The 27,917-nt window shown below is 38.2% G+C and overlaps 1 protein-coding gene across 1 annotated transcript; it reads left to right on the top strand.

The window, feature by feature from the left end:
• The first annotated feature begins 309 nt into the window (after positions 1 to 309).
• Positions 310 to 26,838, top strand: LOC145484341 (uncharacterized). Its single transcript, XM_081462972.1, has 5 exons — positions 310 to 2,640; positions 13,314 to 13,749; positions 19,020 to 19,819; positions 23,009 to 23,468; positions 25,796 to 26,838. Exons 1-5 carry the CDS (start codon positions 2,569 to 2,571, stop codon positions 26,521 to 26,523), a joined length of 2,496 nt encoding a protein of 831 aa, XP_081319098.1. The 5' UTR covers positions 310 to 2,568; the 3' UTR covers positions 26,524 to 26,838.
• Positions 26,839 to 27,917: the final 1,079 nt, after the last annotated feature.

The raw sequence follows: 27,917 nt of genomic DNA, 5'->3' as shown, positions 1-27,917 counted from the left end.
GCAGTTTGTCAGCTGCTGAATATAGTTCACCTTGGGCTGTTAACAATCCGTAAAAAAGTGCCCCTACAAAACGATCGGTCAGCTAAATCAACGATGACAAAGGGAAGAACAACGCGAACCTTCTAGCCTCCTTATCTACGTAGTTGATCTTCAAAACGTAGCAGAAAAAAAGAAACAGTGAAACGCAGTAAGTAAGGTAACACTTCTTACACAGTTGCTAGAGCAAGTGCAACCAGCATGACTGAGACAGAATGTCTGCCAGATGGATAAAGACTTCCTCTGTTAGTATTGCATAAGTTTGATTAGCAAGTATTTTTGCAAGGTTGAACCGTTTAATTTCAGCTAACTGTTCCCCTTGTTTCCGGAGTTGTTTAAAATCGCTTCCTCTTTTTAATGAAGTCGATCATTAATTCGGGTTTTTGGGATTCGAGTTCGCGCCACAGCGTTCTTGTTCAGTTGGTGACAATGGAGATAGTGCTTATCTCTATCGAGGATCGTAAATGGTACCTGTGGCGGATTGGCAGAGTAAACTGACGAGGAAAAAAAAAACATTTTTTTTTTCTTTTTCAATAAACACGTGTTATCGATTTCAGGCGAATAGAAATGACGTAATCGGAGTGAGACGCATTTTAATTTTGGTATACCTCTACTGCATTGACGTACGTCGTGTGAGCCAAGTTAAAAAATATACATGTATCTCACTGTATTATAGAATTTACATAATCTCTCTTCTAGAGTTCATCATTAGCCCAGAAACAAATTAATGGATCGTAAAATTTATGTCAGTCTGACGGCACTGTTTCAGCGAAGGTGTTGTATTCGACTTGGGTCGTCACAATCCATAGGTTTTTTGAAAATAGTAAACGATGTTTGTTATTTTTCCATGGCGATGAAAATACAGTTAAAATCAAACAATTACTATAACGTAATTGCAATAAATGCACGTTTTGCAGATAAAGAAATTCTTAAGGCTCATAATCGATGATAACGTCAAAGTTAAGTACTTTTAGCTAGAGGAATGTTAACGTCAGAAAATGTGCCCTTGGGCTGAACTGAAATGTGACGCCCAACTGATCTGAAACGACTCTCTCTGCCAATATTAACTTGATTAATTAGTTGGAAGAATTTTGAAGAAAAGAGGACATTAACTGAACGCACGCGATCTAGAAAAACCGGAAGTAGAGAATGTACTGGAGTGAATAACCATGGTTATTTAATAGACCCTTCCTCACCTTAAACAATTGCTGCATATGCTATAAACACCTGTGAGCGTTATGTCCAGGGTCCATCCACTATTATTCAAAATCATGATATAAAATAATATCAGTGTTAAGCTTTGAATGGTTCTATATCATTAGCAGCGGTGTCGATATGTGATTTACTTTTCGTGTGCCAGACATGCTTGAGGCTAAAACATGTCAACAATACTTTGTATAGATCATTATTACGTTTCCTAGACTTCAAACTTCCGAAAAACAAACCCTACCTAAACGTTAAATGGTTCTCGTTTCTATGGCAATCAGCTAAGCACGCTAAGAGTTTATAAATGTTGAAGACAAAGCTAAAAATGGCAAGATTTGAACACAACAAATGCAGACTTCGTGGGTCATGAAATTGTAAAATTGTGGCTTTAATATTAGCATCGCGTGCTTTCGCCCCATCACGTTATTTTGACTAAATCACGCGAGCGCCGGCGAGACAGAACATTCCACATGTTTCTAGCCGTCACGCTAACCCAAAGACGTAAATTTTTCTCCATGAAAAATAATAACAAAAGCCGCCCACACTGACGGCTCGAAAGATGCCTCTTGAAATCAAGCACTGTTCTAGCTGCCTCAAATATATTTAAGATCTGATGAAATATTTCAGCAGTAAAAAAGAGACTCAGTTGTCGTGACTTCTATGTAGTGCAACGTTCAGAGGCTTAGCCCGGGAGCCGGGCAGCCTTGCGACATGTCGCTAATATCATGTAGATTTCCTGTATCGAAAAAAAGTAACTCTGTAACAAGTAAAGAATGAAGTAACTGCTGGAACAGAACTTAGCTGCCAAGCAACTTATCAGTTTGAATTGTTTATCATTGCAAATATCTGAGCGTGTTAAATAATATTTTCTGGAAAGACTTCTGGCTTGTTTTAATACTTGGCCCGTTGAATGACTCATTCATCGAGCTCGCGTCATACCGTGGGTGGAGAGCGTTTTTTATTCACGCCCGGCCGGCTGTTAGGTCTTATGTCTCAGTCAGGTGCCATAAACAGTTCATGTACTGCGGTATTTAGCTCGCACCCGCACGCCACGACAAATACAGAAATGTTAGTCGTGAAACGGTTGACAAAAAGAAGGGCATGATTTAGGACCGCCTTTCTATTCCCAATATAGCAGCGACTTTATTTTTGTAAGGCTGTACGTGAAACAATAGAACAACGAAAAAACTACCACAGGAGTTCAGAAAACAATTAGATTTGAGCTTAAAATAGCTGTAAGTGACCTCAATGTAGCTAGGAGCTGACAGCGCGGTCGGGCGTGCAGTCAGCGTGTCCAAGGAGACGTCAGCAAGTTACAAACCGACTATGGCTGCTGAAGAGGGAACATCACAATCTGCTAATGAAGCCTCGGCTGACACAGCGACCAGTTCCGCAATGGTAAGGTTAATCTGATCTTATTTTTTATTCAGCTATTAAGATTACTCACTGCTCGCGCCAGAAGGCTCCCGAAGAAGAACTGATAGTCCTCCAATGAACTACTACAGTTCAATATTGCGGCTAATTAAACTTTAGAGCGTATTCATTCTTATTTCTTGGAGATGTAGTTTTGTTTCGTGGTCTGTGTTTTGCGCTGAGGTAGACAACACTTATTGGCAAGGCATGACGGCTTGCTATTGCTCACTTTGATCGCCTCGTGCCGCATGTTGTAGTGTCATCGACCTGATTATGACGGCAATTCTAGGACTGATTGAACTGTTTGATACCACATTTGTCTGAGATTTATCATTGTAATTAAAAAAAAACAAGACAGAGTTTGTTTTAATTATTATGCAAAACCACCCAAAACTAACGACCGACTGAAAACCGTGCATCATGTCGAAAAGAAATGTTTTCTTGTCGAGCACGCGTTATCGGCGGAAATCAAACAAAGTTCTGCCATCAACTTTCGGTTTCGAAAGGCTTTAGAATAGCAGATATTTTATGGAGGAAATATTTCATTGAATATTCGAACTTTGGCTTTAAGTTACCCCTCTTTCACGCCCAGAAACTTAAGAACCTTCTCCAGTCTCACCGCCTCCGCCGGTTTACAAAGAGCCGGCGAAAACGAGATGTCATCTTCGAAACAACCTCACGAAAAGTCAAATTCCTAAAGGGACGTTTTGGGCATAATTCGCGAGTTACATGACATAACTTAAAGTATATGTTCCGCGGATTTAAGGTCAAACATTAAAGAAACAAATACAGGAAACCTCTTCATTTGTACTGGATAATAAACCAAAGAATTGAGTTTATTTATCAGGCGAAGAGAAGTATAGTCTTAATTCTGCCGACAAAATGACTTCTGAGATTGGAATTGCTAGAAAAATATCGCACCTTCGAATTATTTGATTTTACGTTGGGAATATTTCATTTGTTACGATCGAAACTGTACTCCCAGAGCTCAACCCTCAACTGACCTGGCTAATCCTGACTCCTCTGGTAACTCACTTGGTTGAAGACCACATCACAGATTTCAAAACTGATTGCACTTTCCTGGTCTTTTTTTTATATAAAACGAGAGACTCTATTTGGTGTAAGGTCGGCAGAGATTCAGTATGAAAAATATTCAAGCCTAATATCTCCGACACTAATGTGTTTTCCTTTTTTCGGAAACCCCAGGCAATTCATGTGGTTTAAACAGATGATCCGTAAAGATTGCGTGAAGATAAAGTAACATACACAAAACAAACTTATAAAAAAATAACTTCAGACGATTAATGGCCACAGACTTCAATGGAGCTCCCATGTGCTTTTTTTTATCAATAAGAATCAGCCACAGACAAATGTAGCGATATTATCATGTCAGTCTTTTAACATGTAACATTGTCTTTGATGTGATAAATTTGGTGCTATACTTGCGTTTGATCTTGAGCAACAACTCGAGGTCAAACCGAAAAAAAAAAATCTGCATTTTATGTCAATTGAGATTTGAACGTATTTGTTTGCCTGACATGTCAGTTTTGAGAACACTAGTTTTACAGAGAAGCATCCTGGAAGGAACATTAAGCGCCATTTCTTTGGCTTATTAAAGACTCGCAACTTACTGTTGTGGGCTACTTTGCTGAATAGAACATAAATTCAGTTGTGAGTAGGTCGAAAACAGCTTAGTTCAATCAATGTCACTTCAGTTCTGTGTCGATCTTTCTTTAAAACATTTTCCTTGAAAATAGACTGAACCTATCGTAAACAGGCTAAGATATTATATCTGATGAAGCGGTTACATGCAGACTAGATTAAGACACGCTAAGACGAGTAGATTCAAAACTGCGCCAGTTTCGTTGGTTGGATTTTGGTTTGAGCTGATTAATAAACCACCATGTTTACTCCGCAAATAACGCAACTGTTTTTATAACTTCCTGTTTGACTGCGATCCCTGCCAGTTCAAAGGAATGCGGTAAGAATTCACACCGAAAGTTCTGAGCGGTGTTTCAGTGCGTCGCCCACAAACATGAACAAACAATTATACAGCTAACTCTGAAGTACAGAAAGTTCCAGCTCTGGTTAGCCAGGAACGCAATTAACTGAGTTTTACTTCCCATATAGCCTTGTTACAGCATTTTGTTTTTCTTCAGAGATATTCATTAAAAGTTAAATCTGTTTTCATCTTCTTTCTTTCCGAGATGATTGTCTAATATTCCCATGCACAAGATCTCATAGACCCTGCGTTTCTCATTCTCATAAAACCTATCGAAAGCCTCTCTACACAGGAATGTGCATCTATATTTTTCTTTTGGGTTTTTGTTAAACTTATTTAGCTGTTGAATTTATTCTATCTTATCAGGGAAGTTTTACGTAGCCGGAGAGTGACCTTAGATTTTAATGTGATGAGGCTTGTACTGAAGTAATAATAGATTTAGGACTAAACCTTCAAAACACTGACTGATTATAACTTGCTGTTTGACTGCGATCCCTGCTAGTTAAAAGAAACGCGGTAATGATTTACACCGAAGGTTCTGAGCGGTGTTTCAGCGCGACGCCCACAAACAATTATACAGCTAACTCTGAAGTACAGAAAGTTCAAGCAATAGTTTGCCAGGAACCCAATTAAGAGAGTTAAATTTCCCATATAACCTTGTTACAGCATTTTGTTTTCTTCAGTGATATTCATTAACAGTTAAATCTGATGTCACCTTCCTTCTTTCGAGAGGTGATTGTCCAATATTGCCATTCACAGCAACTGGATTACTGCATGTTAGCCCATAAACCATGTGATTCTCAATCTCATAAAACCTATCGAAAGCGTCTCTACACAGGAATGTGCATTTACATTTTTCTTTTGGGTTTTTGGTAAACTTATTTAGCTGTTGAATTCGTTCTATCTTATTTGGAAAGTTTTACGTAGGCGGAGAGTGACGTTAGATCTTAATGCGATGAGGCTCATATACACTGAAGTAATAGACTTAGGACTCAACCTTCAAAACACTGACTGATTACAGTCACATTCTCTCCCTCGTTTGTAAGAAGTCTATTGAAATACTGCTTAGACCAAGAAAACACGAAAGATGAGTTTACAGTTACTAAGTTCATTGAGTAAAAGAGTGTTGGAGAGATAAAAGAAACCTGTACTCACGCCATTCATGTAATGACTTAATGATAAGGTCCTGAAAAAACTTATCAGTTTATTTTTCTTTTCCTGCTTTCACAATTTGAACTCTTTTTTTTTAATCTGTTCTGAGCTGTGTTGGTGCCATATTAGTTCACATCAGTATTCTTGGACTTGAAGCACTTGAGCTTCAAACATGCAAAGAGAAATAAATTGGTCATATTGGGTGTTTAATGATTTTTTTCTTCGTTACAGGTTGTTTCACTGATTCCTAAAGTTTTCTTAAAACACGACAAAGTGTTGTAAACCACACTACTGTTCGAACAATCGAGTGCAAGAGATGTGAGCATAGCTTATAGCTGACAAATTCGCTAAGAGAAGAGAAACAAACCTAGCGTGATAATATTTTATGCAGAAAATATGAGTCAAGCTTGGTAACAATGAATTTCCGGCGAGTGGGCCAGATTTGACAAGCTTGCTCGTGGGCGGTTTTTGTCCATTTCATGGATATGCGGACATAGTTCTGTTTGTCGCGCATTGCAAATTTAAAACTTCAACGAGTGACAGCTGTCCTAAGGTGGGTCTGTGATTAATTGTTGCAGGTCTTCAATGTTCCATACATGCTTATGTCCACACATCATCAGACAGGGTGTTACTGAACTGAGTCGTTCCGTATGGCTACATTCACTAAGCCGTACAATAATGTTGACCCGGGAAAGTTGCATTCCTTAGTAAGTAAATCGACTCGAGAATCTCAAATTTCCGTTTCCCCAGTTTTCAGTCCAATCTTCAATAAAATGTAAAGACGACTGGAAGATCCGATATTCAAGGCTTAGACATTATTTAAAAAACTTATATTTCTTTTAATTTTGGGGGTAAAGGAAGATAACTCTTTCAGATTCGTTTTATAGAGGGACGGATGACAAAAGCAAATATCAGACCGCTGTTTCCTTTCATTTAACCTGTTTGTCATCGTACCACGCCTTTTAGCGAAAAAAAATTGAATTATATTTCGTGTATTAAGTTTTCATGTTTTACTATAGATATTACTTACGCTAATTTGTATCTTGTTGAAGGGTTTAGCTGAAAGAAAGCAATACATGATTACGTAATTATAGTGAAACAAAATAAAAAATAAATAATGAGTGTGTGATGCGCAGTTAAAGCCGAAGGTAGAAAGAACTGGTGTTTTAATGCAATACATATAGCTTTTCATTTTAAACGCCCTACATCATCAACAAATTTCCGTTGCTGTTAACTCTATCTCAGTAAGAATCATTTAACGTTCGTGTTTTAATCATTCATGACGATGAATTTATTTATAACAACGCGACTGAATTTGTTTTAAACTGTTTACCGATACAATGGAGTAAATTCTCGTTTATTTAGAAGTAAATTTTTATACGGATTATGCCTTTACAACCACGTTTTTAAAGTGCTATTTTCAGGCTCTTTCATGTTAAACACCTTAAATCATTTGCGAATACAATACAGCAAATTCTCGTTTATTTACGCTTTGTATCTTAAATGAGGATTATGCTCAGTAATTTATAGCTTCACGACTATATGTTTAAGGTAATATTTTGTTTTTTCACTTTAAACTGCCCAGATCACAATAGAGTAAATTCTGGTTTATTTGGACGTTTTTAATAAGGATTACGTGGAGTGATTTGCCCGTCCGCAAATATTTGGAGCCCGCGTGTTGACTGGAGCGACACATTCAAGAACATTCCACTGTGGGAACTGACGTAACTTTCCATCGTTGCTATTATAGTATAAGTTTGCAGTTATATGTTATAAATGTAGCCAATATTCAGTTACGCCGTTAATTTAGCGGAAGATGTTTGTCGGCGAGGAAGCGTTTCCGCGGCTAGTGATACATTTAAAAATCATCTCAGCAAAGCTTGCCGTTCGACTTCAGCGAGGCTGAATCCGCACAGCATCGTAAGATATTCCGACGCTTATTGTCTGTTTACCGTACCTCATGGCTGATTCGGACGATTTTCCCATAGTAAGTAAATTAATTTACTTGCTAAATTACTCTATAGCTGAGTTTGGTGTCCTGTCTCGCGGCAAAACACGAGTGATAAACTATGGGCGAATTATCGCCGGCGTGGCAGACGAACTTAGAAGAGACAATTTACAATACGATAGCAACAGGTCAATAACAGTTATTGTTCTTGGAATTCCGGTCTGCGTCTTCAACTTATCGCCTAATCTGTCTGCTTTATCCAATTAGTATCTTTAAACTCATTTTCAGTTGTTTTAAGATCAAAAGGTCGACTTTTCGTGCTAGTGTCACATAACGTCAGTGATTGATTTGGGTGAGGGCGCGCACAGTTTCTAGAATTGCCTATATAATGGCGGGCTTATATTGCAAAGAGCTGGATGGTGAACAAAAATTTTACGACAGCGAAACTGAGAGGTTAAGATGCACCACCAGTCACCTAAACTTATTTAAGACCGATTGTCCTGCAGTTGAAGTAATAGTGTAATTACTCTGTTTTCATTATCTTGGATAAACTGTCGGCAAATCATTTTGAATAACTCTTGACATTCACGCGAGCAAGCATGTACCACATCTCTGGTGGCAAAGTAAGTACCCTTCTTTGAGCATGATTTTCACTCTCTTGTAGATTAATGAGGAAGGTAATTTTTAGTGTTGATTAAGCTTGTTGTTGTCTCTTCAATTCTGTAATGTTTCAGTATTTTAAACTTATAACTGGGAGAGCTCCTTTATGGTGAGCATTTAATTTCTCCGTCAGTGCATAGTACTGGACTGCATTAACTGTTTTAGTCGCCAGCTAGAAATATAAATTGCTTTTCTTGACTGCCGTACACAATGCACACTTATTCGCGATGCACATCTTCCAGCAATTCTGCTGGGTAACATGTCTGCTTGACAGCAAATGCATTTATATTGCAACAAATAAGCGCCTGATCAAAGCATGGGAGTTCAAGGTTTGTTCCTCAGGATTCAAGTACCGAAATATTTTAAGGTACAGACTTCATCAGCCTGGCTGTACACAAAAACTGGTAATCAACACCAGCGTCTGCATAATAAAGTGACTAGGAGTATGAGAGAACTGAACTAAGATAAAGAGGAATTTAATCTCTAGAGTAACATTCAGGGAAAAGTCGAGCTTACCATTCAAAAGCTGGACGTTTGTTGCAGTCAAGGAATTTTGAGCTACGACACCAAATTTAAAGTGACAGTGTGCGAGATTGAAACTCGTAGAAATACTAGTAGTATTTTATTTGCTCTAGATGCGATGCATGCTGGTCGATTGCAGGATATCTCTAGTTATTTCAGTAGTTAAGTTTCCTCCCTTACATAATTTATTCGTATATATCCTGGGCAAGCCTGAGAAACACTGTGGATGGTGTAAAATGAATTGATTTAGTAAAAAAGACGCACACGAGTGCGCAACATAACTAAGTCAGTCGCAACATAACTAAGATAATATAAAAGTACCGAACGGAGTTTGAGAATCTTTTTCCTATCCATGATGTTTCCTGGAATATTACATTTACTCCTGGCTGTTAAACTTAGAGAATGGACTTTAAACTGACCTGAGAGGACCAAGGTATCTTCTTATTAACAAGGAGTTGTGATTGCTAACTTCAACTACTTTCGTGTGGAGGTAAAAAAAAAAAAAGCAGAAAAATAACTAGGAAGACTTAATAGCAAAAAATCGTGAGACCGGGTTGTTATAGATTGCTTTAAACCATAGAAATGTAACTGCAATATTTATAGATTGAAAACAAACTAAATAAACTGCAAAGCCGTGAACAAAACTGTTTGATTGAACATTGGATCTCACAGGAGATTTAATCAGCCAAACTTGGAAAGTAAAACGATGAGAAGTCAAAGACTACTGCATGGCTGACACAACGTAGTATATTTAAAACAAGATTTCGATTGTCCAGACCATCCTTATTCAGGTTTAGATGCCACTTCTTGATTTTTAGATGTTCAGATGTTATAGATCGATCATTTTTGTAGCTTTGTTGAGCAATGATTCTCACTACGACAGTCTGTCTATAACATGGTGACAGCCAATGTCTTCACATTTGGGCTTGACCTGAGCGAGTTTATTGCAATCCTAAAATAGATCACGATAATCTCTGAAATTAAACGCCTAAAGTCTATTTGTCAATTGATCAAATTTAGTCGAGGAGTAAGGGCCAAAGGCGGGTTAGAAAAATGTTTGTGCAGTGGTAGTTAAGCAGTTATATTTTAAGCAAGAAAAAAAAAAAGAAGCGGAAACGGAAAGAGCTTGATAATTTGTTTTTCAGACACTTAATCCGAATCTCATCCGATTTTCCGAACAAATTACCCCGTCATTCCTTCAAGTTTCTGGAGTTTTCAATTCGGCAACAACTGTAGCTATAAATAGCAATGAATTCATACAATACGGCTGAATAGTTGAGATGACAATGCGAAGAAATGCTGTTGTAGCCTCCCTTTGTAACACTGCGGTGGTGGTCGTACAAGTGGATTCTTTGACTGAGTTGTGCCTTATCAACACAACTGGTCAATAATCTTAACTTATCAGACACCCGGTCCTAGAACAGAGTAAATACACTCAAGCAAGGATAAGCCTTAAATTAACAAACGAAACTAGCTATTGAATTCACGGCAACGCCGTGTCTTACGTCTCAATATAAATATTTTAACTAAGACTAGAAGCCTTGCTGTTGTTAGGCGGCCTCCATTGAAGATGGAGTTTAAACAATCTCAAGCCGTGCAGTGACGTAGGAAGAGCAATGTTCAGCTACCGCACACAGCTCCCACGAGAAACGAACTATAACTAAACGGTTAAATTTAGATTCTGTATAGTGTGTGATACCACAATACTGAATAGAGGATACAAGTTTAGACTGAGATGCTAAAATTATACACGCTAGATAATCACCCGTCATGTGGTCGCACCAAAGAAAGGTCATCACTTAGTTACAGAGCGATAGGAGGTTTTTGTGGCGTTGGATAACTTCAAGAAGGACAAAGAATCTCTTGAACTTGAATAATGATGGCGATGTGATCCCAATCAAGTTAATCAGTTCGCATTTAGTTCACGCTGTGTTGATCCATTTGTTCAGGGTCCAAATGACGCACGGACTCACAGAGAACAACTGTGTTGAGGCCCGTAAAGGTGCGATTGCGAAATACCTATCATTGAGGAAACTCTGCCGGCCTCATTGCCAAGGCATTTGGAGTTTGGAGTTTTGACTTTAGCTAAATAGCTATGACAGACATGTCATGACATTAGTGACAGCTTTTAAAAAGACATGAAAGACATAAAAGATTGTTTTCTGAAACATAAAGCTCAATTGGAAATACACCACGTACAGACAGACTGTTTTCTTGTGTTAATTTCTGTTTCAAGTTAAAAACGTTTTCTATTTAAAACGTTCTTCGATACTAGTAATGCAGCTGGCTTTTTTCTTGATACAATGGATCCAACAAAAATACGACGGGGTAATCATAGAGTTTTCCTGAATATCATTGACGAAGTTAATAACGTTTTTCGGTCTGTAAAACAACAAACCGTTCATTGTTATTCGAACTCTTCAGGGGGGCCACGTGGAAATGTTTCAAAACTTTATGAAGGTAAACTAAGTTATCAATACCTTTCTATGTCCCGCAGAGCTACAAGAGGTTTATATAAGATATTCATTTATAACGTTCCTTTGTCGTTTACCTGTTGACCTTTGTTGAAGTATTATTTACACTTCACGGGCTTATAAATTTTGTATTATTTCGCCGCGGTAAAAAAATTGTTTCGAATAACTTGAGCAAACCCAGGTAAACCATGTTGTGAAAGGAAACTGAATTCTCGAGATTAACCAGTTTGTAATTTTTTTTTTTTCTTAGTGTTTTTTTTCGCTCGGCATTCAGGCTAATGATCAATTAAACCTAGGTTCTCTACAACAGAATGAAATATTTCTTATGCCACCTTTTTTGCTGGTTTCGCTGAAGCGTTAAAACGTATTACAAAACACAATACGTAACTTTTAAATTGTTTCCTTCTGGAGAAAACGCACCGCCCCTTGTTTTGATTTACATGACCATGAGTTTAACATAGCTTTGGAGTTAGATAATATAACAGATTGTGCTAATCCGCCTATAAAAAATCGCGACTTTCTTTTGGCGAATTGTTTCACTTGTACCTTGACAGGTTATTTGTATTGCCATGACAACACCGAGCAGTAAACCTGTTTGTTTAGGCTGAGGAATGTGCTAGAAAAGATACCTACAACCTTGACCTCTGACGTCGGTATAGAATAGTGATTAGTAACAGTTAGTAGATTAATCTTTTGGTAAAACATAACGACGAAAGCTGTAAACCTCAGTGACGCTAAAGTAAGTAGATTTCTACCCGGTGGATTTGGTTAAGTGTATTTTGTTTCTGTAGATTTGATTTATTGTGTAAAATTCTGCTATTTTGTTGTTCTGCTCGAGTGCTCCTCTGTGTATCACAGTCTTTGGTGTTGTTTTAAAGAGGCAAGTTTCTTCTAAACGTTTGTCTTTCCTTATCAAACGAAGCTAAAACAAAGATTGCCAACGGAAGTAGGAAATCTAAACAGGATTTTTCTATTTTGTGTTCTGACTTTGTACATATAGTTTCCTTTCTGATAAAGTAATTCTTATCTGTCATTTTCTTTATTAATAAGTAATTGTAAATCACTAAGAGTTGTAACATTTAATATAGAGCCCAGGCTTTGTAAATCTTAACTGGGAAAGATCGTTCTTACTTTTTTTTTTTGCTCGTTGAATAATTTCATTTTCTTTTGTTTTCAAAAAATATCTCAGCTTAAAGAAATGATATGCTGATTTGAAAAGAAAGCCTAGACTGTCACGTTCATTGTATTACCAGAAATTTCCGTCAAGAGTCAAGATTAAATTACGTTTTCACGTTAGCGACGTAATCACCCTTGATAAGTTACTCCAGAAGTTTCTATTTTAATACTTCAACTATTAAATTAAGCCCAGACATTTTTGTCACAAATATGTTACGGACGGTGCCCGTGAACAATAATAGGCAAATTTCTCGCCAATTCAGCTTAATATATTCTATTGAGATTGCTAAATTTAGTCAGCCACTCGAACCGAAATAGCTCAGTTTGTTGTCTCACTTAAAAAGTGTCTTTGATGTATAGCAATTGACACCTCTGCTGTAGTTCTGCCTCTAGCTAGTTTTCCTTGGTTTGAAAAGCTTTCTCTAACGCTTAACAGTAATTTTGGCTCACGGACTTCACAGCAACGGGCCAAGGTAGATGGAAATTGTCTGACAAGTTTCGCAATCAATCACAATGCACATTTTGCGTTAAATTATCCGAACTCCTCTGAAGCTTTTGTGTTTGATTCTAGACATGCAAACTAAAGAGGCTCTTTAAAACTTTACTTGTGGTAAAATAAATGTCCGCTGAAGTCCTCGAGGTCGCTTCAACTCGACCCACTAGTACGGTGAGATTGACTCGGAATTTAACTGGGTAAGCTAACGTAATGTTATTTTTATTGCAGCCCTCTTCAACTGAAATCAAGTCATCGCCGATGCCTCCAATGGGGTCCATAACACAACGTTCACCAAAGTGCGCTCGTTGCAGAAACCACGGCGTCATCTCTATTCTCAAAGGACACAAACGATTTTGCAAATGGCGAGATTGTGCATGCTCTGATTGCAATCTTATAGCCGAGAGACAAAGAGTAATGGCCGCGCAAGTGGCGCTTAGAAGACAGCAAGAAAGCGACGAGGCGGCGAGCCATCTTTCTTATGGTTCGATGCAGTTGTGTTTTAATCCAAATATGCACAAGGCATCAAGAATAATCCCTCCTTCGCCAACATCTCCGCGAGAAGGTCAAATCACTCAGAGAAGCGCAAGTTTATCTTCGCGATCAAGTTCGCCAAACGACGAAGTCAGCAATGAGTTTGAATCTCCTACAAGTAGTGCAAACGAAGGTAAGCTTGATAAACTGCTTATTATTTTAGCCGCCTTTTCCTTCACGTCCCAAATAGGAAAAATCGTTCTTTTCGAATGGAATTTAAGTCAGGCCCAAGTTTCCAACTGGGTGGAAAACATTTGGAATGCTTAATGCTCTTGCAATCTTTTGATTGGCTCCGGGGTTTGTACGCGCGCACATTCGGCACGAAAACGGCACTAGTGAAGTCTTGGCTTGCCCTGGCTTTGTTTAAAGCGTTAATGGGAGGTTAGCTTCAATATGCCTGCGGCTAAGTTATAATAACATGTTGAACTGTTCTAGGCTGATTTGAGCCATGAGTCTCATGCGGAAGTCTATAATCTATACAATGTACATTGGTTTATTTCCGTGCTTCTATCGATCAGTGCTGCGTTTATGAATGGCTGAAAAACTACAGTTCACATTCACAAAAAATAGTACACTTTGGATGGTCAGTTGAGTTAATTTCTAAGAAAGCTTATCGCCGTCTTAGTAACGCAAGAATAGTACGAACATTCGTCAGCCTTCGGGCTGTAATTGATTTTAAGATAGTTAAACTGTCACCATACTTAGTCGTCTAAAGCAGTTGCTCTCTATTTGTTTATTTGTAAATAGAAAGCATGTGTAAACAAAACATTTCCAATCAAGTATCCTCATATGAGCAAAAGTGTTGGAGTTTGAAAAAATTGCCTGTCTGAGCATAGCCGAAATTTAGTATTCAAACTCAGTCAGCACAAAAACTAGGCACACAGTTAGAAATCGAGAAAATTTTAACAAAATGCACTGGTGTTACTTTTGATTGATTTTGTTGGAGAAGGAAAGCAATCATCTTTTTATATGAACATATTTGTTCAAATCTAACTGTAGCTTGTTAAAAATTGGAAAGTTCCAACTTAATTTTTGCTTTTTGTCGAAGCGCTCACATCAATATTCCTCAGTTAACTTATGTGAACAGATAGAGTACAACTAGTAAAGATGAAAAAATCACGGACAGAAATTTTAGTCCTAATAAAGCGTTTATTAATAACCGATGTATTTTGAAAAGAGCGAGTGATGTATACACAAACATAGTAGTCAAAGTACTGCGGTAAATGAAGTTGAGATTTTATCTGGACTAATATCTTAAAAATAATACGAAAACACTGATTTTTTTTTTCCCAAGACGTTCGAGTGACACACTGAGCGAGGTAATCACAAATTTGAGAACTGTTTGTCTATAAAATAAAACACTGTATCGACATAGACATTTGCATTTATGGTTCTTGCGGCTATATAATATGTAAATTTATCTCCTTTCTTGGATAAGTAGTTCTGATTTCAGAAGGACATCGATAAGAAAGATTCGTTTGTCTGCATCTATGGAAGTACTTAGTTTAAAATACCTGTGCGTATTTCTGGTAAAACGTTTCAAAAACTGCAAACCAAAAACACGTGCCACATTTTGAAGACTAACAGAAACAACTGGTAACGTTCAGTGAAGTGCATTATGGGTTAAGAAGTGTTGCATGTTTATACTCTGATCCCCTGAAAATAGAAACCTGTGTTTATGTCTCAACCGCGATGTTTTTATTTCACAGTCTTTTATGGTTTTATTTATAAACCGTGGGAAGTTTTGTGTTTATTTTCTAAGCAGCTTCAGGTACTTAATCTATTTTTGGCTGTTGCTCTGTGAATAAGTTCAGTTAGAAGCCTGCTTTATGCTATTCAATCAGCCATTGATCATTTTTTCTAAAAGATACATCTTCAGTTGCACTCTCCATTTTTATCAATCTCTTAAAGATTTTAACGTGAATTAAAGTTCACATCACATTTTTTACCGGTAGGAATTTAGAGGTATTTTGTTTGTAAGATTTATATCATATCAAAAACAGGATTCCAAGATACATTTTGACATAGACTGTCTTTTAAATGTAACTGGGGGAAAGCTGCAAAAAGGAAAACATCTTTAATCTTCGATCTATATTTAAGAGTCAAACTGAAAAATTGTTAAACTTTTAACAATACACTGTGCAAACGGCCTTGTTTCCAACACGTGCTGCAAGTGTCTTATTTAAAACACGTTCCTAAAGTTTCTTTATAGCTGGTTAACGAACCTCTCGGAAAGTTTCAATTTATGACAGGCACATGTGATCTAAACCTCACTTTGACCTTTAATCGCGAGACAGCTGAAGCCCACAAAAAAGTTTAACCGCGACTGAGACTCAGTGAAGCCGACAGAGAAACGGACAGTGAAGCCACGTTGTTCTTTATTTACAATTATAAGAAATTAATGCCGTTACATGCAGATGCTTCTGCGGAGCCAATCACGGGGCCGAAAATTTCAAGGGCATCATGTTTACTTGAAAACAATTGCCGGTGGTGAGAATGGTCCTACTGAGTTATTGCATTAAAGTGTAAAAAAAAAAAAAAGAAAAAAACACTCGCAGAGATCGTGGTATTTCATGATTGTTATCAAGTTTATCTGGTACCGAGTTGAACTTGCTCTGCCAGACTGGAGCAGTCACCGCTCTGCTCGATCGGCCTCATTAAGCTGGATCGAGACATCATTTTAAGACAAGGAGCCGTCCTGTAACAGCCACAAAACCGTTTATTTCACCGTTGGTGAGTGTGAATTGTTAAATAGTTTTGATTTTAATACACCTCGTCGCCGTTTTCCATAGAGAGTTAACAATAAAATGTCAAAATAACTGACATAAGGCGAAATGGAAAATCAACAGCTTAATCTGGTTATTTCGAAGGGTTTCCTCGGTTTGAGCCATATACTTGGCGGGAGTACAACTGATATTTTAAAGGTCTGTATCCATTTATAAGTTCTTATTGTCGAGAAGTTAAACTGAAGTAATTATAGCAAGATGTTGCCTGTAGTGAAGATTTGAACCCAGGGTGAAAAACAAAATGGTCGACTAATATATTGTTATTAAAGATTGTGCGATGTTTTCTCAATAAGGACACATGATATTGATTTTATGAGACTATATGAAGTTTGTCTGGAAGCCAACAGAATAATGTTCAGTAACTGTGCCAAAGTTGTTCGAAGCTGACTGTTAAAAATTAGAAAGCGAATTATTTTACAGAAAATTGTTGTTGTAGTTATTATTATTATCATTATAGTTTTTAAATATGTTAACCAGAGAACGCTTTAATGTATTTTTATTATTATTGTTATTATGTAGAACGGAATGTTGTTGACGTTTAGCACGGTACATCTGCACTCGTACTGACCACAAGGCAAAAGACAAAGCGACATTGAGCAAAATTTTAGATAATCTCGACTACAAAAGGATAAAGGTCAAACTATATGCGGTAGAAATTTGAGGGAAGAAATTCTTTGGTTTACGTTTTAATTTCTATTGCTATCACTTCCAATTTCCTCAAAACAGTGGGTCAGCATATTGAGCTTGGTTACCTGTAAGCGGTCGTCAGGGAATACGGTATGTTCCATTCGAGTATTTGCTCTGTCGTGCGGAAAATGAACCTTATTTTTGCATACGATATTCCTTCAAAAGAAAAACAACTTAGCCTGCATCAGGCTTTGCGGTGAACTCAGTCGTTGATTTAGTGAAAGCATTCATTCATGCGGAGGCTGAACCATAGAGCTTATAGTTGCTTCTTGGCCTTAAGGCCAGCTGCGATTTCTTTATCAATTTTATCGCTAATTACCTCATTACCTCAATAAGGCTACTAGTTTAAAGCTGGTTGATGTTTAAGCCATAGAAAACCATTTGAGTGTTAAGCTATGGACGAATGACTGCCAGTTATAAGTTTGGACTTTGGAACAAGTTCCAATTTTATAATTCATATGAAAATTATCCTTTTTCAACCATTAAGTTAATAACCGATTTCCCCTCTTTGCACCATTTTTGTTGGTTATTACATTAACTCGACTGTTTAAATCTCTTTTTTTTTTTTCCGCTGGGTTTTATCGAACTTGCACTGATTTCTTTTCGTCTCTAAACCAAAGGGAAGTGTTTTAAATTGACAGGCTTTTTGAATCAATGGCAGAAAAACACCGCTTGCAGTGTGTCAATCCTAATGAAAAAAATGTTCAGTTTTTGCATTGTTTATTGTAGACCGCCTTTTTGTAAACGCTGCCAGTGGTCTCCAAAATACTGCCTACTTTCACCGCGCATTCTGACAAAATGTCTTTAGAATCAGGAAGTTCTAGCTGAGCATTTACCCCAACAGTGCTTACAAAAGACTTAAACAGAATCTTGCCACACGTCAAGGCAGGTAATTTAAAGCTACCTTTTGTTTAGTTGGTTGGTTGCATGGGTGAAGCAAGTAAGGAGAAAAACCAGGTTCTATCTAACTTCTTGAAATTAAATGCTAGCATCTAGAATAGGCCAAAATTGTAATCTGTAAGAGTTTGAGTTATTTCCCAAAGGATTTAGACAAATTATTTTTTTGGAAATTGTATTCTGTGTCAAGCTGGCTCAAAATGGAGATGGACCGCAAGAGAGTTTAAACTTGAGAGAAAATTAATAGATCTCAAACTGTTCCATCTTAGTTCTCAAAGACATTTAAAACATAAATAATGGGACCGTGGATTTAGCCTTTTCTTGTAAGCCTATACTGGTCATTTGCATATATTAAAAAGGAAACTTAATCGTCATTTAACATCGGATCGCGTTCAGTCACGAAAGCAAAAGCGCCCTCCGCAGACTTGCACGAAACCAAAAAGAGCCAATCTTAGTGCACTGAAGGTAATCTTTCTGTAGTCCGATATTACTCTGTATGTGAATGAGTCATTGGTCATTGTAGTCTAGTTTTGGATATTTTTTTTATCCGGTATTATGAAGATCTTATCAGACGGTAAAAGATTAGAATTCAAATGGATGGCTTAGTTCAAGCTTTTGCTTGCTTTAATTTAACAAGTAGATTGGAAATCTTGTAGGCTGTATTTTTTATTACCATCATTTATCACAATCGTTTGAAGGAAGAACGTTCGACGCTTTTCTGCTCAATTTAGCTTTATTTTGCCAACCCATGCCATGTTCAGAGACAAACTACGTTCAATCTCCGAGCAACCTGACAACTTCAAGGGTGGTCAGTTTTAAGCAACAGATAAAACGTCTTGTTTTAAGTTAAACCTTGGCGTGTAACGTTTCAGAAATGTTGGATATTTTGAGAGGATGATATAAACTATATTTCGCAAATATGGCCATTTGTTAAAATTGATTCGATTATTGGTAATAGCCGAGAATATTTCGTTGTGTCTTCGCCAGTAGTTTCTGATAATAGCTCTCAAATAATCATCATTTTTCTTTTCAGAATTTCAAATGGAAAACAGCGGTGAAGCTTTGCCCAATAGGTGGAAACGTGAACGAGACGAAGAAGAGGACGAGCGACGGCCTAGAATGTCACCAGACACAAAACGGCAAAGAAATGAGAAGGTTTCTCTGAACAATGGCGAACACGGCAAAGTGATGTCAACTTCGGACCATTCAAGGTACATGAACATCTTAATACGGCTCTTCCCGGAGCAGAAACGAAACGTTCTGGAGCTGATATTAAAGGGGTGCGGAGGTGATGTGATTCAAACAATAGAGACCGTTCTTCCAAGTCATGAGGAAGCCCTCGCCCGAGGGCAAATACTTGCCAGTGTACCACGCGGCCTCTTCCCAGGCCCTCCGCCACCTTCTAGCTATTCGGCTTTCTCACCTCTCTCTCCCACAATTCCTCACAGCATACCATTAAGCGCTGTCGAGTACCATGCGGCATCCAAGTGTGCCAGTGGCCAATGCCCCGGATGTGTTTATTATCCGGGAACTGCTCCCATGCCTGTACTGAAAGATCCCTCAAAGCGGCAAAACCCGGACCTGCCAACTCCGCTGATACCGTCCATCTCAGAGCACAACTCGCTACCGATGTCGACGATTCCAGCTTTGGCAAAAATACCCCACCTTGAAGACATGCGGTACAGTCAAAGTATGCGGTCGGCAACTGCCGCCTTAATGACCATGAGCACGCCTGGACGAGTCCTTTCCGGGGACCGGGTCCTACCAAGAAATAACCGCAGCCCACCGGCCCTCTCTCCCCGCGGTTCTCCAAAAAGTGAGGCTGACGAAAAAGCTTGAAGTTAGTTCTATCCAGACGATATGAAATTGAGATACGAAGATGCAGTAGTTGAGGTACCCAGTAAGACTGGATAAAAATTAATAGAATAGATGCTATTAGAAACACGAATGTTATTTTTGATGTTACCCTCTAGTGACGTAAGTAACATGAATAGCTAACGCTGAAACAGCATGGCATTGTAGACTGAAGACTTGTCAGTGCTGTAAGTTAGGAGTCTTATACGCTAAAATATGACTAAAACAATATACACTCGAGTGTATCAGAGCGACTTCTGAATTTGCCTTTCACTCGAGCTCCGATCCAGTTCCATCAGCCAAGCTGCCTAAAGATAGTACGAATTGTAGAACATGTAAATATCATTCTTTCCCATATGAAGTACTCAAGTACCTTCTTCATAATGCTTCTTAGAGATATATTTCTACAACATTGTATTATAATTTTTAAGCTTTTTTTACTTCAGTCTTATGTGGCAAAGAAATGAAATCATAGGAATAGAGATGATATGATTAGCTATACCCTGTTCAGTGATGGTCTTCAGAATGCACGGTAGACCGCGTTAAATATTCAAGGCTTTCAAGACGTTGTAGTAAGAATAACGACCCTCCTACCCGTAATATGTCAGCTGAAGTACCTGACTGATGGGAGTAGAAAATGCTATGGAAAGAGAGCATTAGTGGTAGTCTTTTTTGAGATGTACATACAAATTGCAGTGGCTGATTTCATTTTTTGCCATTTAATTATACAAAATTAAATCTTTTCTTATGTTTTACGAAGCCAACATGTAAAAAAGCCTTTATGGAACGAACAGTAAAGTGCATGTAAATAACCCGAAACGTTAATTGGACAAAAATGCGAGCTTGTACCATAAAACTATTTTCTTACTCAACTAGAATAGTAAATAGCACCGTGGTAGTTAGCGTGCCTGTCTTAGAAATAGTTGATTAGGCCGAGCTATAGACAGGCCGGTCCAAGACATTGTAAGCTGCCTGTCTTAGAGAGCTATGGACAGGCCGACCAGACACCTGCTTCTGTAAGATCTTGTAGCTTGATAGGTAATTAGCGTAGATGTAGTTTTTTTCTTTTGCCGTTGGGTAAAATTAACAGTAGTGAAAATAATTCGTGACACCATAAATGACTTTAAAAAGGCTTTGTAATATATTTAGTTTTGTGAAATATTTTTTTGGCGACATTCTGTCGTTTCTTTATTTTAATAAATATAAACCGTGAAATGAACCCGGGCATTCGCCTTGGAGTAAATTCATGATGTAATCTACTGATGAAGGTAATTCAGTATACAGTGTAGTGTAAAATCCCTGGGAAATATTCTATTTCAAGGTAAATGTTCGAGTCTCTTAGGTTCACGTGTTAACTCTTGTAGTCATGAGATCAGAACTTCATTTCTCCCTCTGATTGCCAATTATTTCTTTCAATGACCGTGTTGGGAGAATTTGGTGACTACACCAAGACATCAGTTAATGAATTTATCTCATCACCTGCCTACCTGATAACATCTTGAAACAGTAAGGAGGAACTAAACATTGACTACTTGAGTCGGCACGTTAAAGGGTTAACATAAATATTGGTAAATAGATGAATATATAATAAAATAGCATAAAGTAATAATCATAAATTCGCATTAACTAATACAGATGAATCAGCTCAGGATCTCGAAAATGTAGTCCAGCCGATTTAATGCAGTTATTTGGTATAAAAAGGTATTGTTGTCAATGCTTTTCTTATCTCCTAAAACTGAATGGCTTGTTTAAAAGAGCTTTGTAAAACACGGTTGAGCAACGGTAAAATCAACAAAATAATGCAAGAGATAATTGAAAACTCTCTAATCTATACTGTAATATTGGACAATACCGGCGACTATAACATAGACAAGCTGTTATGAGTTATGGACTTTTTCTAGCAATGGCATTCAGCGGAGCGCGCGTTTTACGATAAAAGCAACTTTCTCTTTCAGTTAATCTTGTAGACAGAAGTACATTAGTATTGTAGTCACGTCCTATCTTCAAGCAAACTAGTATTAGTATAGAAAGTATTCTAAAAAGAGTATTTATAGATTTTATTCGTCTAGATGAAAACTTGTATCGTCGTAGGTCTTCACTCTTCAAAAATAATGCAATAAAGATTGTAACTTCAAGCCGCTGCACTATTTTTAACGCGTGTAAGACACGTTGTTCACGGCACAAGGGAGGGACTTAAAACTTCAAACATCGTGGAAAAAAACAAACAAACAAACAACTAACATTGCGTGAGGTGTGCATAGTGTTTTTACCCGAACGAATTGAATTGCTATCCTCAATTTTTGCTGTCAGCGCCAAAGAATACATCAAGGGATAAAAACTATCCGAAAACATAACGCCATGGACAAGATTTTAATATGGCTGTAAGTCCTTTGTTTTCCTTCAATGTTGCTCTTGTGACATGGCGCGTGATCTCCGAGTGAAGTTGAAGCTGAAGTAGGTCGTGTTCACTATTGAACGGAAATTAAACAAAGCCTAAGTGACAGCAACTAAGTGAAGTTCATTTACTATATATTGAAAGACAAGTGGAAGGGAGTAAAGGTCTGCCGTCAGCAGCGAAATAATGCGAGTGGAAGAGACAAAAGGCAGACGGTCATTACTCTTCGCACAAAGACACCGTCTAAAAGCTGTCGCATTTTTTGAATAAAAATATCTTTCTGATATTTAAAAGCAATACCCAGAGGAAGCGCTATTTATATTCAAATTGAAAGAAAGCTTAAGGTAAACACAGAATGACAAGAAAATTAAGAGAGTCGGTTTTAGATCTTCGTTTTATTCTGACCGACTGATCGTTACTCTGCTTGTGAAAGTTTTATAATCTATAGGTTAGACCTCGCCTCAAGACAACTATAAGTCGCAACATCCAGTTGGTCTAAAGAGAAAATAAAATGAAAGAATAACTTTATCGGGTTGTTTGCATATTACCATAAAAATAGATTTGTTCTTACTAATACAAGCACCTAGCTAATGAAAAGCACCAAGCTATTGCTGAAAGAAAATGGCGCTAATCCGACTTCCTCCAATCACGAAGCGAATCAATTGCAACGCAAACAATAGAACTCATTTACAGTAGAAATACCAGAGGTGATATATCAACTGTTTGACGGTAATTAATTGGAAAAGCACAAATTGAAAAACTAACAGTTTTAGTCCAAGCTGTCGCAAGTACCAAGAGAGGAAACCCAACTGTTTCGAACAACCATGTCCGATGAAAATACCGGTCGCTCTCAACCGAGACCGCGCTGTGCGAGATGCCGGAATCACGGTATAACGCAGAAATTGAAAGGACACAAGAACGAGTGTCCGTGGAAAGACTGTTCATGTTCAAAATGCAGCTTGATCATCGAACGGCAGCGGCTTATGGCGGCGCAAATAGCGCTCAAGCGAGAAGATGACGACGAACCGCCGAGAAGCCAGTTTGTAGATGATGTTAGCGTTGAACCCGCTTGTGTTGTTTACAGGTCACCGCATCCTTCGAGTGAGTCACTTTCAAACATTATTTGTCCGGCAACGTTACAAGTTGATACAAACAATAACAACACGACTCCAGATAAGCTGGATATCATGGTTGAAGCAAGGGCCAAACACGCTTCACTTTCATCAGGCCAAGGTGAGAAAATTAAATAGTTCCTTAAAAAAATTCAGCTAACATGGCGACTTTTCGCTTGCTTTTATAAATGGGGTATAGGGTAGCTCGGCTACTCTCGGATCAGTTTGGGATGGGAACAATTTGTAAAGAAATTGGAAAGCAATATTTACTAAATGATTGCAGAGTTCTTTTTCTTTGATTCGCATCTTCACAATCTACCAAGTGTATATTCAAAGCGTATCTTTTTTAGTTCTCATAACAGCGTTGTTTTAGCTCTCAAGAAGAAAAGTGTGGAAGTCTAAGAAGTCTTAAGCTAGACTCAAACGGACACTGACTGAAAGCGCTGGGAAAACACGCTATTGAACTTGCGTTTGAAAGGTGTTCTCGATTAGCAAACAAAAAATCTGCGGCATTCTAAAAAGTGTTTACTTTCCTAAATGTAAATCTATACAGTTACTAACAACATTTGTATCCATTGTGGTTAGCTGTCAGTTTTTTTGGAGTGTTTGGTTGGAAATTCTTGTTACATCAGGCTGCGCTATTGCAGACCGATTTAGAGTCGCTTATCCTTTTGCTTCGGCTCAGCAAACGTTTTTATCTCTTCCTACATTTCCTTAAGAGCTTTTTGATAGCTGTAATCATGCCAGCCGAACAGGGAATAGTGTCCAACAGTCGCGGCTAATCTAAACAGAACTTTATGTTACCCTCTTCATGATCATTATATAGCGGACTATTTAGGCCAGCCCGCGAGCCATTTAGGCTAACCGAAGTGCTTTTCAGGCTGATCGGGAACTATTTGCCACTTCTCGCAATGCTTGCGGTCGCGTTTATTCGCTTTCGGGACAAACCTCGACCGGACTGGAGAAACTCGCTGATTTGCATCCTATTGGATAAGAACAGCAACCATTGTTTATCTTAGCCAATGGGATGCGAGCAAATACGCGATCGAGTTGATCCATACTGAGTTTTGCCTCTTCCTATAATCGTAGTACACTACTCGCTATGCTGGTTTTCTAGACATGCCCAACCAAGGAAGTCTCTTATCCGAATACAATACAATATTCAACAATCTTCGGTTTTTGTTGGAATGAAAAAGTTATTTCATTTTATGACTCACAACCCCAGTTAAGGAAATTTTCTCAATTTTCGTTGATAGATCAAACATTTAGTAATTTCTGTTTCAACAGAAGACAAGGCAAGACAGCTCGAGTTTAGTTAGCAGCACCACAGTTCCTTTAGAAACTTACTCCCTCTATTCGATTTTAATTAGATTGACAGTTTTCACAAGTTCGTTTGAAAGCCATCAATCACCACAACTCTTTCAAAAAGAAATCAACAGCTCTGTAAAGACTTAACAGTATTAACAGTGTTAATACTATTTATATAATAAGTCAAATTAGTTCTCGCATTTTGATTGGTCCATCGTCTCTTGCTCTTACTCATGATCAACTGGAGGACAGACGCATACATGACGTCATTAAGTGTTTGTTTTGTTTCTTTCTTATATAAAACAAATAGATTCCACGTTGTTGTGGCACACGAGGTGATAGCCAAGTGTGTCACTCATGTTCATACCACATTTTGACGTCTTCTGTGATCAATTACTGAACAGACGCCGGCAACATGGAATCTATTTGTTTTTCAGTGTTCTTTTCCAGCAAAGAAACATTGATAGGCGATTTGCTTGATGGCGTCATTTGGCTATAATACCGGAATCCTTTCAGTTTTTCTGTTTCTCGTGCTAATTAGGGCAATTGTTATTTAAACCCATCTGGGAATTCAAAATTTAAATAATAAAGAAAAAACGAAAGGAATTCTGGTAGTTGTAGTCAAATGACGGTATCGTCAGGGGCTGCCCCCTGCGCTATCGTGCAAATCTGCTATTCGAGGTTTTTGAACCACCTCCCATGATTTTTTTTAAAAACTTGATAAAAGGTTGTTTTTTTAAATTGCGTGCTACAATTCCATGAAAAAAACAGGGATCAAAGGTTTTGTTTTTGAGTTATAAACACTTAATGCAAAGTCAAATGGTGTTAAACGGGCTCTGCTGTTGTTATGGTTACCTTTTTTGAGTCACGAGATTGACCATATTTAGTTTGTCAATGATCGGAAGATATTCACACTATACTACAAAGGAGGGGGAACTGAAAAATGTTGGAAACCGTTGAGATCCACCCCAAACTGTTTCTAATTTTTCAGTCCTGCGTCAATCAGCCCGACATTCTCCAATTGATAATTTTCCTTATTCTCGTCACCTTACTGATTACTTGATTTTGTGAAAAGAAACTAATTTCGATTGCAATGATTTAGTAAACAATTGCATTATAACTTTGTATTTATCATTGTAGGATCAAAGCGCAAATTCTCAGAAGTGGGATCATCTTATCCTTCCCCTCCCGAGGCCATAGATGATAGTGTGTTTTATGACAGTGACGAGACAAATGGCGAAACAAATGGTAGCATCTGCCAGATATATCAACAGCCGGTCGATCAAGATAAGCAAAGAGAAGATTCCCGCGCTTCTGCTGATGAAACCGCCGACGAGCAACTCAAGAGTCCTGGAAATCACATTGCCAGCTATCGTGCAAGACTGCATCCTCTAGACCTCCTCACCAGACTCTTTCCAACTCAGAAGCGAAGTGTACTGGAACTAATTTTAAAAGGTTGTCATGGGGACGTGTTAAGAGTTATAGAGTGCGTTCTACCTAGTCACGAAAAGGCCATGGCTTCTCTGAAATCTCCTGAAAGTCCTGTAGTGCACTATAACCCAGGCGTGCATCCAGGCTTTATTGCTCGCCAAACCCGACCGCCTTATCAAGGCCCCATGAGGTCTGGGCACTACCCTATCTACGGTTCGCCACCAGGCTTCTCTTACCCCATGGTCGAGTACATGCACCAACAAAACTGTAGCCTAAGACCAAACTGTACAGCAAGTGAAAAGGAGCATGTTTACAATGTGGCTCCAGGCACTGAACAAACAAATATTGTTGGGAAGGTTTGCTCGGAATGTTCAACGAAATGTTCGCCAACCAGCAACTTTTGTAGCTCGTGTGGAAAATGTTTCAAAGAGACATAATCAATAATTACTTTTAGACTGAAAGGTATTTTTAGCGTTACATGTATATCATATTTTAAATCCATTTCTTTTTTGCCTTTTGCTTTGTGCCAGTAGGAGTCCTGGTGGAAAAGTTTCCCAGTAGTGTTACGGCTGCATTCGCATCTATCATCATTTCCCGGGATATAAGTTTGATTATTTGGCAGAAAATAAACTATTTTCCAATAAATGGCTTAGTATCAGGACTCGTTTGACGTTTTAAAATGACGTGAAAGACAGAAAATTTGTGTTTTTACTGACCGTTTTAACTTTTGCGCCTGCTTGTCGGTTAACTAAACAACAGAAAAATCTGATGTAGTTTTCTCCGGAAAGCTTCATGAAAATGAAGTTAACAAAATCAAAGCTCGGCCTCAAAAAGATGATTGCTTTATCGAACTTTTTGTCCGGTCGCCCTAGCTTATCCCCTTCAAGTATTTGTACGGTGTTTTGTACAAGGTAAAGTCTGCATACGAACAAGTGGCCCATCAGGCCGGAGCTCATCCCGGTTTTTGTAGCATGGAGCGACTTAGAGTATTCTACTCCCACCCTAAATGGGTTGCTAGTCCATCGCAGGGTTATCCCCGGCATTAAATTCGCCGGTACCCATTGAAGTCGCCGGTCTTGCCCAAGAACACAAAATTTTCTAACGCGGGCCGCGCAGCTTTGTATTTATTGTCGAGCTTCCATAAAATGGCCGTAATAATGTTTATTAAATGTCCTAAAGTCTCAGGTTAACATATAACACTAGGGCGCGAAGTTAATATTCTGCTCCACAGATAACAACAGTTCAAAAAAGAACTGACTACCCAAGTAAAAGCAGAACATGTTCAGCTGTACTTAGCGCAAAGCGAATGATAATTCGCTTGATTGCGACACATGACAACAGTTCTCTACCGTACAGAACTCTCTCTTCTAGATCCGGTTTAGGGTTGATAATTACACAAATACGAAAGATGTTTGATTACAGCATATTTAAGACTTACCATTACAGTCTCCTCCTTGTTCCATGGCATCGTGTATCGGAAGATTGATGGTTATGTCTGCGGTTTTCGCAACCTCGTATTTCCCGCCAAAAATAATTTATTCCGACAGGAACATTGATCGCCGAGACACAAAAACAACCTCGCTTATTCCAAGACGGGACTTTTACGATTCACGATCGTCTATACTTTCTATAAAGCTAGGAAAACGTTGCAAGGCAAACTCCTCTCTAGACATCGTTGCAAGATAACAATGTGCCTCAACTAAAAACATAGATTATACTCAAAGTCATGTTCATTGGGGTTCATCGATCGAAAGCGCCATGCTCCATGACTGTATATCCTGATTTTGTTAGGTGAAAATTAACTCTAATGATCTAGTTATTACTGATTTGA

This window comes from Orbicella franksi, chromosome 4 (genome assembly GCF_964199315.1).
Source record: "Orbicella franksi chromosome 4, jaOrbFran1.1, whole genome shotgun sequence".
Classification (NCBI taxonomy): domain Eukaryota; kingdom Metazoa; phylum Cnidaria; class Anthozoa; order Scleractinia; family Merulinidae; genus Orbicella; species Orbicella franksi.
The sequence above is the reverse complement of the archived record's forward strand: the minus strand, read 5'-3'. Positions and strand labels throughout refer to the sequence as shown.